General features: G+C 36.4%; 1 protein-coding gene across 3 annotated transcripts in view; it reads right to left on the reverse strand.

Annotated features, from left to right (window-relative positions):
• SH3YL1 (SH3 and SYLF domain containing 1) overlaps positions 1-15646 on the reverse strand; it is a 59745-nt gene extending 44099 nt beyond the window's left edge. Inside the window, exon 1 of one of the 3 annotated variants that reach the window (XM_027840379.1) lies at positions 15574-15646. In XM_027840379.1, the coding sequence (XP_027696180.1) occupies position 15574 (1 nt within the window). In that variant the 5' untranslated portion in view covers positions 15575-15646. Of the gene's footprint in view, positions 1-15043; positions 15129-15573 lie in introns of those variants that run through there. The other 2 variants (XM_027840382.1, XM_027840380.1) reach the window with 2 other exon arrangements.
• Between the last annotated feature and the right edge of the window lie 274 nt (positions 15647-15920).

Here is a 15920-nt window from a genome sequence, read left to right on the forward strand (position 1 = left end):
CTCCACCCCCACAACAAGCTCCACCAAGTCAGCACTCCTCCTCACCCAAAGACCGCCCCTCAGAACTGTGACCCAGATCCAACCACTGGTAAAGCAAGAGATTCCTGCCTCAGCACTGGCAAAGAGATCCCTGCAATCCCCCTTTGATCAGCCACTGGATTCCCCCTCAGTCTGTGGGCCAGAAGCTCAGGAAACAGCCGAGGCCCTGGGCCATACTCAAGACTTGTGGCTGAGACCTAGCTCCTCTCTCACCACAGTCAAAGACTTTTCCCACTGACCTTCCAAGTTGTCTTTGGTGTTCATGGGTTGAGAAATCTGGAAACCGCCACAGTTGTCAGAGATTCAGTTCTCTGAGGCCTGCTCCAAGGTCGCTGCGGCCTGCGCGCCCACGCCGAACTGCGCTCCTCTCCTTGCCCGGCGTGATATACCTTTCTGATCAACCATCGAGGTTGTCTTTGGCTGAAAATTTGTTTCACTCTGTCTTTTTGTGGGTTCTGCTGCTTTAGAATTTGTTTAGAGCCACTTTTTATAAGTATTTGAAGGGGTTTGTAGGGAAAGCTCAAGCAAGTCACTGCTTTCCCTCTGCCATCTTGGCTCCGCCCCTCTTCTGTTCAACTCTTCATGACTCAATTTGGGGTTTTCTTGGCAAAGACACTAGAGAGGTTTCCCATTTTTCTCTTGAGGCCCTTAAAATGCTATCAATTGATTTTTTGAGTAATGAAATCATATTTTAAATCCTCTAGGGGGTTTTGTGAAATTTTTTAAATAATTGACTAAATTCCAAATATTCTTCAAAATAAATAACTTTTCTATTTTGCTATTCTATAAATCCTAATTTTATAAAAAAAAAATTTCCCTTAAAGTAAGGTACAACTATATTGAAACTTTACTTTTCCATACCTACCTCCTTATTAAGGCTTAAATCCATTTCTCAGGACTTCATCAAATTAGACTTCTCATTTCATCTTAGCCTAAGTTGACTAGGAAGCCCTAGTGATGCCAAATACCTGAAAACCTTAAAATCTTTTGAGGACTATATACCCTCTTTTATAATGGGGAAACTGGGGCAGAAATTATCTGAAGTCAACTGAGGGTAGACGGATACTGATACACAAACAGAATCTAAAATTTTTCCTTTAAAAATAGTGTTAATTCATTCAATTGCATCTTTGCCAGTCTAAGAAAAAAATAGAAGTCAGCAAAATTTCCAGCCTTATATTTTTACAGTCAGATAAAAGAAATAGAGAAAATAAAGTTTGAGTCAGAGGCTGACCTGGGTTCAAATCTCAATTCTACCATTTAGAAACTATGTGACTTTAAGCAAGTTACTGTCTTTGGGCTTCAGTTTCTTCATCTATAAAACTGAAAGTATTGGATTTCATAAGATGATCTCTAAAGGTCCTTTCTATCTCAAAACTTCGAATACTTTCATTGTCGGACTTTCTTACAAGAGAAGGAGGGATTGTTCCTTTGGTTTTGAGTTTCTTATTCTCTTTTTGTCTTGCCTTGCGTTACGTGATTTTTTAAATTTCATATTCTATTAGTGGCCAAGTAAAAGGTTTGGTAAGAAGCAATCAGAATATAATTACTAATATATAATTGACTTGTTCTGAATGTTGGAAATAGAGAGCAAAAACTCAGCAAGAAGGTAAGTTCAATTTCTACCACTTACTGCTAGGAAGGGGAGAAGATACAGAATTCATAGGAGTCAGTAAAACTGACTCTTATAGGAAATGGACTAAGTGCTTAATCGTAAGTCTATAATACTCACATTTTGTTGTACATCTACATCAATATTCTGAAACAGAGGTTCCCAAACTTATCTGACCTACCACCTCCTTTTTAAAAAAAAATTACTTAGCATCTGCCTGGAAATCTACTTTCTTTAACCCTTTAAGGTTGTTGAGTTTGTTTTTTTAAAATTTGCATCATTTCAAAAATATATATATTTCTAAAATGACACATCTTAAATTTAATAATTTATTGTAAATTAGTGGGGTTTTTCCTGCATTGAAATTTTGATGCAATATTGTGTCACGTAACCATCATGTAACTGTGCAATATCCTATGCTAAACAAGTCATTAAACTCTTGCCTGCCAACACTTGCTTGTTAAGACCTGTAAGTGGACTTGACCACTGATCAGTTATAACTTGCATTTTGTGTGTTTATTTGGAAAAAATGAAATCACTATGACTTTAACTCTGTTACACAACAGATAAAACATGTACAGTTTTTCAAAATTTTCTTATCTTCTTTCCTTACGCTTCTACCACCCCATTATTTTTATTCAATGTCCCCCCAATTGCACCCAAGGCTACTACCACACCCCCTCCCCCATTGTTCTAACACCCCCCAGAAGGCAGTATCTCCCACTTTGGGAACCTCAGCTAAAATTTGCATTATGAGTAACTAATGTATTTTGTTTTCTGAGTTTTAAGTCAAAAGAATGAAGTGGCATGACCTATATTTGAATAGTTAGGCTGAGCAAGACATATATATATATACATGCAGTTGCTTTTGGTTTTTTAAATAAACAAAATAAATAAGTTTAAAAATAAAAAAATAAAATTATATGTGATCTAATCATGGCCCTTGTTATAGAAAAAAGATAGAAGAAATGAGCTTTTTGCCTCCATGGTTTAGGATAAAGACTAAAATTTTCTTTTAAGGAATTTTAAAAATTAACAAGCTTTCATTTTCTCTCCATCCCATTCTACTCCTCACTGAAAAAAAAATAGAAGGAAAAAAAAAGATTTCTTGTAAGAAATATGCTTATCTGGAAACTAAGGGTGTACTTCTCAAATTGAAAATTACTCAACAAATTATGGTACAAGACTAGAGCTTTCTCATTTCAGATGCAAGGAGGTGTTTCACAACCCCAACCTAAATTAATGTTATAATCAAGTTGCTCCTATACCCTGATATCTTTCTTGGGTGAGAATGCCTATTTAACCGGGTTTTTTTTTTAAATTAGATACCTACATTTAATTAATCAATCAAAGAGTAAACTAGGAGCAAGGAGTTAAAGTATTTTCAGGCTTTGGATGAAATTAGATGAAATGAATTGGAATTGGCTGAAAGAATCAGACATACATCTGTGTCTCTCTACATGAGAAGAAAGTTCCAGCAAGATCATTATGCCATAAATTGATTTGCAAATCAAGCTTCTGTAGTATTTTGAGTAGACAAGTACTCTAAACCCATGCCCCATCCCCTCTACCTGTACCATGGGACTACAAGGGGTTGGGGAAGAGGGTGACCTCAGAGTGTCTCATTTCTCCCTCCCCTTTTATTAACTATGTCATCATTAAGACTGGCACAGTAACAAACAACATATCCATCTAGGAACTGAGAGAAGATAAATTAGATATGTAGAGATAAGTGTAATTTCAGGGTTCTACAGGGGTCTCAACTTTGTGGACCAGCATAGAACCACACACAACTCAGAGTTACTCAGCAAAGGGGAAAAGGATTTCCACCTAAGTTGGGACTGTGAGTTACCCTGTTAAATGTGCTCTCAAAGATTGAGCCAACTTTCCCCTGAACTCTATATGTTCTTGTTAGAGAGTGTGCTGAAGACTTTTTGAAGAAAGTTTTTCTATCAGCAATTCTTACTAAACATTTCTAAAAACTAATTAACTATGGCTGGCTAATTGTTATCAACTTATGTCAGTACATTAGTAGGGAATCAGGAGCTTATAGTACTAGAAAATATACCAAGCCCTTCAGGATGATGCCTAGAGATTTGAAGGGAGCAGCAGTCAGCCACCTCTGGGTTGAAGGAAATTCAAAAGTTGCTCTAGAGGGGGTTTTTCAGGTACCTATTCGATTTTGTAAAACTTTCTTTGGAAGTAACAAAAAAGAAAGGGAAAAAAGATCAGTTGCTAAATGGAGGATGCTATGGGTGTGACATATTGCATTACATGTAGTCACTGTTTCTTTTACATGTTTGTTTTTTGGTTACAAGGGAAAGCTCTTATGGAGATGGGGTGTATCTGGAAATGAAAGTGACATAAAATAGAACTCAATAAAAAACTGGATAAAAAGTATAACTATCCTTTTTTGTTTTTATTTTTTAAGCTCTTCTATACAAGTGCTCAAAGGTTGTAGGTCTGGATTTTCATTAAAATACACAAAAATATCATTTAATTTAAAATTATATGGTGGGCTATATTAGTCAGTTGGACAAAAGATAGAAGTTTTCTGATTTTCAAAGCTATTTAACTAGGGATATGTTAGGCCAAGAGAGGAAGCAAATTCCACAGTTGAGAGCCCCCCACTGCAAACATCCTGCTGTAGCAAAGGTCATAGCCTCTTTCATAAACAGGGGTGGGGAAAAAATTTCCATTTAGAAATTTGGATCCAGACTTAGATACTTGTAGATCATAAAGCTTGGAGCTAAGGGCTAAGTACATTCATCTGCTTGACTTAGAAAGACTGTCCTAGATAAGCTCTGAGGTATTTTCCACCTTTATATCTATCATATAATAAATTATCCTATCTATTGTCTTCTCATACAATGTTCTCAGCCATCAGACAATTATCTGACTTAACTAGATTAATCCTACCATAAGTACTTTTATCAAGCTTTGCTGTACTTTTTTTTAAATTCATTTCTTAAAAATATCTTAGGCAGCCCAATGATTGAGTTACATTGCTGGTTAAATCATATCACTTGTCTGTACTGATATATGGTACATTTCTCTCTAAACACTGAGAGCCTTTAATGTGGATCTACTACTGTGCTAATAAGGTTCTGCCATTACTTCACTCTACACCAAAGGTTATACATTAGGTGGATATAGGGAAGACAGTAACAGCCTGGCTATTACAATCTCTTATGGCTGCTTCAGAAAAATATGGGAGATTCCAATGAAACTACATACATTTGAAGACATGAACAGTATCTGAACACACAGCAGTTTTCTAAGAATCTTGATGTCAAAGATCAAGCAAATTCTCCATAAATATTTGGTTTCTTTTTTAATGGAGAGGATAACTGCCAAACCTCAAGCTGAGTAACTTAAATTTTTAAAGTGTTCCTAAGACAGAACCCCATCAAGCATTCAGAGTAGAAAAAATGTACTTTGAAAACGTTAAGGCTAAATCAGTGAATGCAATGAAATTATTTGAATTTTGTCTCTAGTACTTATGATATAAGTAATAAAATTAGTGCCAATGACATGTTCACCTGAGAGAATTGTAGGCTCATCCTGCTGTCTATGGGCCTGTCCTTGTGCAAACTACCTGAGACAGAAGCACGAAACAATGGAATACTCCCTACCTTTACCTTCTTCTGCATTTCCCTAGCTTAGTCCATAGCCATGTTTCCACTTTATATGCAAATGATGAGAGTTAACAATAAATCATGTTTCTCTAGGGCAGAGGTTCTTAATCTGGGCTCTGTGAACTTTGTTGTTTTTAATATTTTGATAAATGCATTTCAAAATTAGGGCAGGTAGGTGTTGCAGTGGATAGAGCACTGGGCCTAGAGTCAGGAAGACTCATACAACTTCCTAAGTTCAAATCTTGCCTCAGACATTTATTAGCTATGTGATCCTGGGTAAGTCACTTAACCCTATTTGCCTTAGTTCCTCATCTATAAAATTAGCTGGAGAAGGAAATGGCAAACCCCTCCAGTATCTTTGCCAAGAAAACCCCAAATGGGGTCATGAAGAGTTGTAGACAACTCAAACAACTGAACAATAACAAACAACAATGTCAAAATAAATGGTTCCCTTTATAATTTTATATATTTTGTTTTATCCATTTAAAAACAATCTGAGAAAAGGTCCATAGGTTTTACCAGACTGCTAAAGGGGACCAGGATACAAAGTTAAAAACTCCTTGTCTAGAGCTTCCAGATTTACAAAATAACTTTTCTCAGAACAAACCCTGAGTTAGCATGATGGTTATTATGCCCATTTTAAGATATAAAAATTGAAGTTTAGAGGGAGTGAAGTGATTTATCATCACAGAACTAGACAAGCCAGGATCACCACAAGGAGTACTCCAAGCCCAGCATTCTTTCTTCTTACTACACCTCAGCAGAGTAGAGATTATCTGCCTTCTAACGAGGCCAACAAATTGAGTCGTATGAAAGGACCTTGAATTTTTAAAAAAAGGAACAATGAAATAGGTTTGCAAAGATAAGATAAGCTAATACAATTTCTGAAGAGTGGTGAAAAGTTTTCCATGAGGTATGTAATAAGAAAATGATTTTAATCTGGTTATTTTGGATTAAAATTAATTCATTTACCTTGAGAAATTAATTTTTAAAACATGTCTCTGAATTGTATGGCAAAAGATTAGCTAGCTAATTTTTAGAAAATTCTAATCTCCAATGTATCCTTGGTCTTTATACTTCAAATAATTTGTAATGTGTCAATGAGAGATATATAAAGAATAGCAGGAAAGGTCCCCATAATACCAAGGTAGAAGAGAGAAAAAGGGCACAATAGACTATAAGTCCAGAGACAAGGTTTCTTATCAAGGATCCAGCCAACTGTGAGAACTCAAGTAAACTATTTAGTGCCCTCTCTCCCAAACTATCTTGTATTTATCTATTGTGCAAACATTTGTATTTAGTAACTTTATATTTATGCTGTAAGTATTTTATACGTAATTGTTTTTCCTCCATTAGAATATAAACTCACTGTGAGTAGAGATTATCTTATTCTTTATACTTACATCCTCAGCACAGTCTGGCATGCAATAGATATTTAATAAATACTTGTTGTCTGATAAATTTAATCTTTTTAGCCACCATTTCTTCATCTACAAAATGGGGGTGATTTCTGCTTCTCAAGGTTGTTATGAGACTCAAATGAGACTATGGATGTGCAAGCACTTAGGAAAAGAAGCACTATACAAGATAGAAAACAATATGATTAAATACAATCTTCATTTTAGCCTTTTAAATTAGTTTAGAGGAGCAGCTAAGTGGCACAGTAGATGGAGCTCCCAGCTTCCAATCAGGAGGATCTGAGTTCAAATCTGGCCTCAGACACTTGATGCTTACTAGCTGTGTGACCCTGGGCAAGTCACTTAACCCCAATTGCTTCACCAAAAAAGAGAAAAAAAATTTAGTTGAGATATTGGCATAATAACTCATCCTGTCTGGAAAGAGACATCATAATGACATTTAAATTAGTCATTGAATAAATGAGTCATATATAGTCTTTTGTTTTGTAAAGCAACTATATAATACAATTGATACTTTCCCCATCAGCATTCTGAATGATACTTATTAATAGATCAAGTGGTCAGATGTTTTAGGACACCTAAATGATGGAATACTACATCTCTACATACGTTCTCTAAAGAATTAAAAATTCTTAACTTAAGTACAACTTAAGGCAATTGAAAACCTCATGATGCACATCTCAACACATAACAAATAAGGAACTACAAAGAAAAGCTGAGGCTAAGAATGTTGCAAAAGCATGTAGGATCAAAAAAGATGATGAGATTGGTATGTGTTGAGTGAAGGATAATTGATATGTCTGCAGTCCATGTGCTCCACTCATACTCTTGTAATATTAAGAGAAAGCAAGGGTGGCTCCAAGCAGGTTGGTTGGATATAAATAATGGAAGGCCATGACTCTTGGGATGAATGGGTATAGATGCACTGTGAGCTACATCACTGAAAGGAACATCCATATCCATGCATTCACAGATCTATTTGAGTATTTGTGTTGACCTGTATAATAAACATGAAAATAGGTATCCCAGGCTACAGTGACTTTTCATTCATTTTTTTCCCCCATTTTGTTTTATGCTTCTTTTCATGAAGTAGTAGGGGTAAGGAGGAAAAATAATCACTTTCTGCATTAGGAAAGGTATTCCTGTAGCACATTTTATTCTTTGGTGAAATAGCCCAATTTAGAGCAATTATCTTGTGCTAAGGATAAGAGGAAATGTATTTTTTTTGGCTCTTAATTTATTCATGCTAACTGCTGTAAATGCAGCATGTGGAATTCACTCTGAGATCCAATAGGAACTGAAATCATCCAACTGTTTTTGCAAAGTCTTCCCCCCCACCAGAGCACATTCTGTCAGAAGCCATCCCGTCACATTCATCTGAGCAATTCTTTGAGCTGCTAGAGCTGAGTAACAACTAAATGATGTAGTCAGTGCTTGGAAAAGCTGTTTTCTTTCTTTTTTGAGTTTAGCACAGGAGCACAAAAATATAGATTTCAAGGGATGCTAAATGGTAATAGCTTGGGGGAAAATTAATCTTGGAAATAAAAAGCACATTGCATGTTTACGTAGTTTGTATTTGAGCAAGAGCAGCTGCATGATATGACTGGATTTCATATTTATTTATATCATGTACTGAAAAGTCATTGGGGAAAAAAATCAAAGAAATTTCAGAATGCTGTGGAAAGTACAAAGGTAGTCAAATGATATGCAGAGAGAGACTTGGAGGAAGGGGCATTCTACTAACAAAAATTATTTCTAACTGATATATTTTATATTCTTTCATTCCAGCTGTCATATATAGGATAATAAATTTAGGACTGAGGGGTCTCAGAGGACATCTAATGCAAGCCCTTCATTTTACAATTGAGGAAACTGAGGTACAGAGAGGCTAAGTGATTTACCCAAGAATTCACAGATAGTAAGTGGCAGAGGGGGGATTTGAATAGAGGTCCTCCAGGAGTTATTTTGAGAACCACTTATTTATGATTAACAGATGCTAGAACATTTCTATACATTTGCAATAGGGGAAGTGTCTAATGAAGGTCCAATCCTAGGAATATGCTAAGATTTGCCCTTCCCAGTGAGTTTTACAGAACATATGCAATATCCCCTGTCTGCTTTCAATTGACAACTTGGTACCTTGGTTAACCTTCTAATCATGGAGTGACTGAGAAGGGGCTGGGATTATTGAGTGACAAAAAGTCTTCTCTTTGGTTAAGGCATAGGGAGAAATTACAATGTAGGAGAGGCTGAGCTAGAATTGAATGTAAATACAAGTTTTAGGATGGATGATCTTACTTGCTTTTTTCTGATGGCCTCTGAGTGAACTTGGTATTCTCCAACAAGGAGAAAAGGATGGCCAGGGCTTGGAGTCATGAGGAACTCTTCTGCCCCATGTGTTCTCTGGATATGTATCTCACTTCTAAGTTTAAGCTCATTAACCTCAATGATCTTATGTGCACAAGAGAAGAATGAACCCCTTGGTTTGGGGGGATAGTTTTGTATCTCCTATCCTTTCTATGCCTTCTCAGTAAATACCCTTCTATTAAAAAAAAATAAACAAACAAATAAATAAAACCTAATTGATGTAAAATGGTCAGTCAACATTGGGAAATACACTGGATGGGGACTTAGGAGTAACAGTTCCTTAAGAATACCTCATGCTCAAATCTTAAGATGAGAAGTAAATTTCCCTCTGCTACCAGGTCCACCCATGAGAGTGGGAATTATAGCTCAGTGCTACTGAGATGCTATTGTTGAATATTTTCAGTTGTATCCAACTCTTCATGACTTCATTTGGGGTTTTCTTGACAAAAATAATGGAGTGGTTTGCCATTTCCTTCTCCAGCACATTTTACAGATAAGGAAACTGAGACAAATAGGGTTAAGTGACTTGTTTTGGGTCACACAGCTAGTAAGTATCTGAAGTCAGATTTGAATTCAGGAAGATGAGTCTTCCTGACTCCAGGCCCTGCACTCTATCCATTATGTCACCTAGTTGCTCTATTGAGGTGGTATACATCAATAACTTTTTCTTAATATTGTACTACTCATATATAAAAATGAATATCTCAACTTACCTATGCCTTTTCATCCCACTTCATAAATTTATTCCCTCATAAAAAACTTCAGTACAATTAGCTATGTGGAAGAGGTAAAATTAGTCTCTTCATTAGAGATAGATTATTATAGCAGAAATAAACTTGAACCCAGAATGAGGAAATACCTGGGTTAGAACCCTGCCTCTAATGCTTACACATTAGCTATATGGCAATAGTCATGGTCATAATCCTTATGGACCTTAGACCTCATCTATAAAATGAGGGGCATTAGATGAGAGTCTCTAAAGAAACTTTTAGCTCTCAATCCTATTATCATGTGGTTTAGAAATGGGAACTTAAAACAATGAAGCAGAAAGAATAACACAGTGATACCTCAGTTAGCCAGAGATCAACTTTTTTTGGCAACCTGAAACATCTGAAACAGCTCAAATCTAGAAATGAAAAAAAACAAAAAACAAAAAACAGAGACAGAAAAGAAATCAGTGGACTGCAGAAAGGGTAGAAGAGATTAGAAGTAGAATCAGGTGACTAGCCTCTTGGTTAAGAAAATCACACAATATTAGATCTAGAAGAGACTATAGAGACATCTAATCCAATCTCTTCATTTTACACAGAAGGAAAACAAAACCCAGAAAAGTCATGATTTCCCAAGGTCAGAGGGTTGAAGCCAGTATTTGACCCCAGATATTTTTACTTCAAACCCAGTATTATTTCCACTCCTAAGGGCTGGTTTGCTGTTATTGTTATTCTTTGCTTTTTAAAGAAAAAAGAACTAGTTAGAAAAAAACAGTTGAAAATATAGATTTGTGATGGAACTCCATTATGCCCATATAACAGCAAGGTTGTGAACAAAGAAACACCAAGTAGAGGATTGTTCTATTGTTTTAGGGGGGAAATAGCTGCCACGTGTCTTAATTAAAAATCCCTAACGGCCTCACTATAGAGTGCAATAATATATATCAGTAATAATGACCCAAAATCATAAAAAAACCCTATTATATTCATAACACCATTTAAGAAGGCAGAGAATTATGAAACGCCTTTTACAATGACTTTCATAGGATTGTAGATTTAGAGCTAAAAAGATCTTATAGTCATCTGGTACAGCCCCTTCATTTTACAATAGAAGATCGAAAGCTTAGAGAAATTAAGTAATTGACCAGAGTTACAATGGTACTAGGTGGGAGAATTGGGATTCAAATGCAGGTAGACTGATTCCAAATCCTGTGTGCTTTTTACTGCACCCAGTTCATTCTCATCCTATTTTTAACTGAGTCCAATCCAAAGCACATGGCTTGGTTTCTTAAGTGGAAAAGGAAATGGCACTATTGGCTAATCCCTGCAGGTTCAACACCAGCAATCCCCAAGATCAAGCCTGCTCAGGAGAGAATCATCACAATACAGTAAAAAGAGCCCTCGATTTGAAGTCAGATTTTAATCTGTTCTTCCACTCTAATATTTGTAGGACTGGGTGAGTTACCTATTTCCCTTTTTGGCTTACCAGTTTTCCCTTTACAAAATGAGAGAGTTGGGCAACGTTATCTCTAAGGTCTCTTTTCAGCTCTAAATGCCATGATTGAAAATAAAGACTTATCAGGAGTTGGGAATAGTAAATTGGTGAAGTGGTTAGAAATGAATCAAATAAAGCTGTGTTTGAACAAGATCAGAGGAGCACTCTTGGAGCAAAGAACAAACTACACAAATCCATTATAGAAAATAACTAGTTACTTGTAAATATAAGTGAAAACAATATAAGCAGAAACAGTGACCCACAAAATGAATACAAATGATCAGTCATATGACTTAGATCTGAAGGGGCTTTAGATATCATCTAGTCAATCCCCCTCATTTTACAGATGAGGAAACTGAAACTCAGAGATGTGAAGACACTTGTCTAAAGTTCTGTGAATAATAAGTTAACAGCAGTGTCAAAAGTTGAACCCCCATCTCCTGACTCCAATTCCTCATTATTTCCACTTCATCACATTGTCACACCCAGTAACATTGTTTAAAAAAGAAAAAGAGAACAGAAACATAAGGATATGCAAAAGAAAGTGTCTTATGAGCCTCTTATAATGATCAAGGCATTGGTTGGATTCCACATCTCAGGAGGACCAAGGCAACTTGGACAGAACTTAGAGGAAAATACATGTTGTTACTAATGGTTTGAAAACAAAGAATGAGAAAATATTTTAGACTATAGTTATTCATAGTAGGACTGTAGGGAAAATGAACCTGAGAGATGACTAATAGTCTTCAAATAAGACAATTATCTTGCATTTGCTTAGCGCTTCAAAGCACTTCTTGAGCATCATTTTCATTTGATTTTTTCAACAACCCTGTAAGATGGGAAAAATAGTACAAGGCAGATCCCACCTAAGACACTTAGTAGCTGTGTGATCTTGAGCAAGTCACTTGTCCTGTTTCCTACAGTTTCCTCAACTGTAAAATGAGGATTATAACAGCACTTATTTTCCAGGGTTGTTGTGAGGACTAAAAATGAGACAATATTGCTAAAGCACTTAGTGCTTGATACATAGTAAGTGCTATATAAATGTTACTATCATCATCATCATCATCATCATCATCATCATCATCATCCCCATTTACCAGATGAAGAAACTGATTCAAAAAGAACAAGTGACTGGCTCAAGTTCATATACTACAAAAGAGTCGAACAAGGAATAAAATCTAGGATGCCTAATTTCCAGTCCAGTATTTTCTGGTATGTCATGCTGCCACCCAATTTATCCAGAAGATCTTGTGACCAGCTATTTTCCATCTCTATTGAAAACCAGACAAGTATTGGATTTAAACTTTAATAGCATTTAAAAAAAAGAATTTGCAAACTTTTGGGGATTGTGAAACATTCAGATGGGTGATCTAGGCAGGTTATGTAATTGTCTTTGGGGAAAATGATAACATAATCTATTTTAAATGGATAAATTCTCATCTACTTAGAATGTTCTAGATATGGTCTTAGCTTATAGGAGTTGAAAGTTTTAGAGCTTAGATTCTTTTCCATGGCTAGAAGTCTGTAGAACTGGAGTTTTCTCCAAGAAAGTAATAATACCAAACACTGTGTTTATGTAATTAAGAATTCAACATTCTCTGGTTTTGAGTTGCAGGAACTGTTTCCATGATTATAGTTCATGACTTGACTATCTAAAAGATGTATAGCACATGTCTGTAATAGCTATTTTGTTTCTCTTGTTTTCTCAAGGGGTAGGGTGGTTGAGAAGTAAAAAAAAAGGTGACTCTGAAAATAAAATTTAATTTAAAAAAATACATAGCTAAGACTACCTATAAACATGGGCAAAGTGAGCAACAGCTGTCAACAGAACATGGCCCATGGAACAAAAAGAATTAGAACCAGTGTTTCAGAGTTGGAAGGAGCCCTAAGAGTTCATTTATTTCAAAAGTTTCTTTCTGGAGACAATGAAACCAAGATCCAAGATCATGATCACACAGCCAGCACAGTAAAAGAGGAAGGATTTGAAGCCATGCCTTTGAAATGCAAATCTGTTTGTTTCCCACTACACCTTCCAGCCTCTATCACAAGCTTCCTTTCAACCTATATCAGCTCTCCCATATTGAGAAACCAAAGCTATTTAGTGGAATCTCTTGCGTGTGAAAACTGCTTTAAATAAAACCAACAGTTCAAAATCATGGTAGGGAAGGGTTTGTTTTGTTTTGTTTTTGTTTTAAATCTGCATTCAGAAAAAAAGGGACAGTGTACATGTTGCTGTTACAGAAAGGTTCCTTAAATAAGCATGAACTCATTGCCACCAAGCTGCCCTTCCCACTTAATAAATTTAAACATGACAAACAGGATGGAAGCCATAACTTGCTTTGGTTGTTTTAACCTCCAACACAGTAATTTGAAAACACTTTAGTAGTTAGTCACCCTCCCAAACATTTCAATAAAGGACAGAACAGCAGAGTAAATACCACTTTAAACCAGTAACCTGTGATTTCCCTGAACTATATAAGCACACATTTTGAGTAAGTCATCATCAATGCAAGCATTTTCTTATTTATCAGCCCAAATACATACAAAAGCAAGCTTTCTAAATGGGTATGTTACAAGGCAAAAGCAAAAAAAGATAAAGATAAGCAAAGCAAACAAAAACATCTTGATTCTGTTGCTTCAACAAAATCAGCATAGAATAATTATGACAACAGAATAAATCCCACCAGAATAACCATTTTCTGATGTTCATCCTGGTAAGGGAAGTTCATATCTCCTTATCAAAAGAACCATTAATTCTAGCACATTGGAAGGTAAGTACTAGATTTAGTTAGACCATGATATGTATAAAGCCAACACTATGTACTTTATAGCTATCTTAATGACTCAATGACAGAATTACATCAAGTCAGAGCTGAGAGATCTTAGTTTGAGCCCCACATTTTTCAGACAAAGGAAACTGAGGCTTATTTTTATATTTCCCCAAATCCTGCCCTATGGTTAATGCCAACGCAACACTCAAGTTATTACAGTTTACAATAAGGCAAAGTGAATTGGGAAAGTCAGAGAGGTAGCCTGGAACAGACTTAAAAAAAAAAAAAAAGGTGTTGGACTAAGAAGTCAAAAGAACCTACTGAACTTGAAATCAAACCAGGAAACCTTTAAAATCAGACAGTTGAACTAGAGCACTTCCAACTGATATTCTGTGTCTATGACTTCATCCCTCTGAGCTCCAGTGGATAGGAGACTAAATTTGACATATACCTGCTTTCAAGAAGCTTACAATCTATTGGGAGAGAGAACCAAGTAACTTCTTAAACCCCTTCCAGCTTTAAAAATCCTAGGGTTCTGTGAAAGCTTTGAGACATGAAGGCCAATAATCATAATGATGATAATAATAATAATATAGGAGAGAAATGTAACTAAAGAATAGTTAGGGAGTTATTAGCCAACATTTCATGAAGGAAAGCAAAGTCTCATATAAACTCATTGCAAATAAAGCATTAGTGTTCAAAACATTAATTATTCTCTCCCCCCAAGAAGTTAAGCCCACAAAAAAAAAAAAGAAAAAAAAAGAAGTTAAGCACACCATGGATCCTGGAATTCTGCATAGTTTGGGAAGCTTTTCACATGCTCAAAGTTTACAGTTTGAGAATGATTTCAAAAGGTTGAGAAACAATATCGTAATCATCAATATAAAGAACTCAAAGGGAATTAGCTCTCAAGCTCTACACCGGTGCACACAACCTTCTGCTGAGTCAAGTTAATATTCTAATATTCACTGCCCAATGACCTGTACTTACTTGTGACTCCCAGAACCCCTTCCACAGTCCCAAAATATGCAGAAAGGAAGAGGAAAAAGTTTCCTCTGCTCTTGTTAAGGCTCTGCTCAGCTCCGCCTCCCAAAAGAAGGGAAGGTCCCCTGAGATCTGCATACCTGGAGCAGATAAAGGCACAGGGACACACCTGACCTCTGTCTAAACTTCCTGGCCAGTAAATAGTCCTGGGTGAAAGAACTATTTGTTACACTGGTCACATACTCAGTTCGATTCGATACATACCTCTCCCTTCCAGCTCTAAATCTAGGATGCTAAAATCTTTCCCACACCTTTCCTTCCCCCCTCCCTATTTATTTTAAGTCGGGCAAATTTCGTAGACACACCACTGATTCACTTTATAATACGGCGGGCTGATCCGCCTCTCCACTCCAGGGATTTGCGACAGTTTGGCGAAGAGAAAACTAGGAAGGAGATAATAGCCAATTTGAAAACCCTCTTTAAAAAATAAAACGAAAAACAAGTATGACCTGTTCCACCTAGGTTTTTATACCTACTTGCACTTAAAGCTTCTATTTCTCAGTGGCTTCAGAACTCCACTTCCCAGAAAGGAGGAAGAGTTAAGGGGAGAAAAAGATTTAGGTAGGACGGGCAAGGGCTGGGAGGAGCAATGGGGTAAAAGAAAGGGAAAGGACTAGGGCCAATGGGTTGGTGTCTGGAACCCAGGGTCAGTAGGTACGGGGAGGAGCCATTTACCACCGCACTCTTGCAGCAGGTATGGGCTCTGCTCAATAGAATCTTTTCCTTTGATCAGGTTCCCGTGGTGGAATGTTTGGATTATCCTTTTGTGTGCTTCGCAAGAGTTGAATATTACTATGGAACCTTAACTGTACGTATTAAAAAG

Source organism: Vombatus ursinus, unplaced genomic scaffold (assembly GCF_900497805.2).
Source record: "Vombatus ursinus unplaced genomic scaffold, bare-nosed wombat genome assembly UNPS02014841.1, whole genome shotgun sequence".
Classification (NCBI taxonomy): Eukaryota; Metazoa; Chordata; class Mammalia; order Diprotodontia; family Vombatidae; genus Vombatus; species Vombatus ursinus.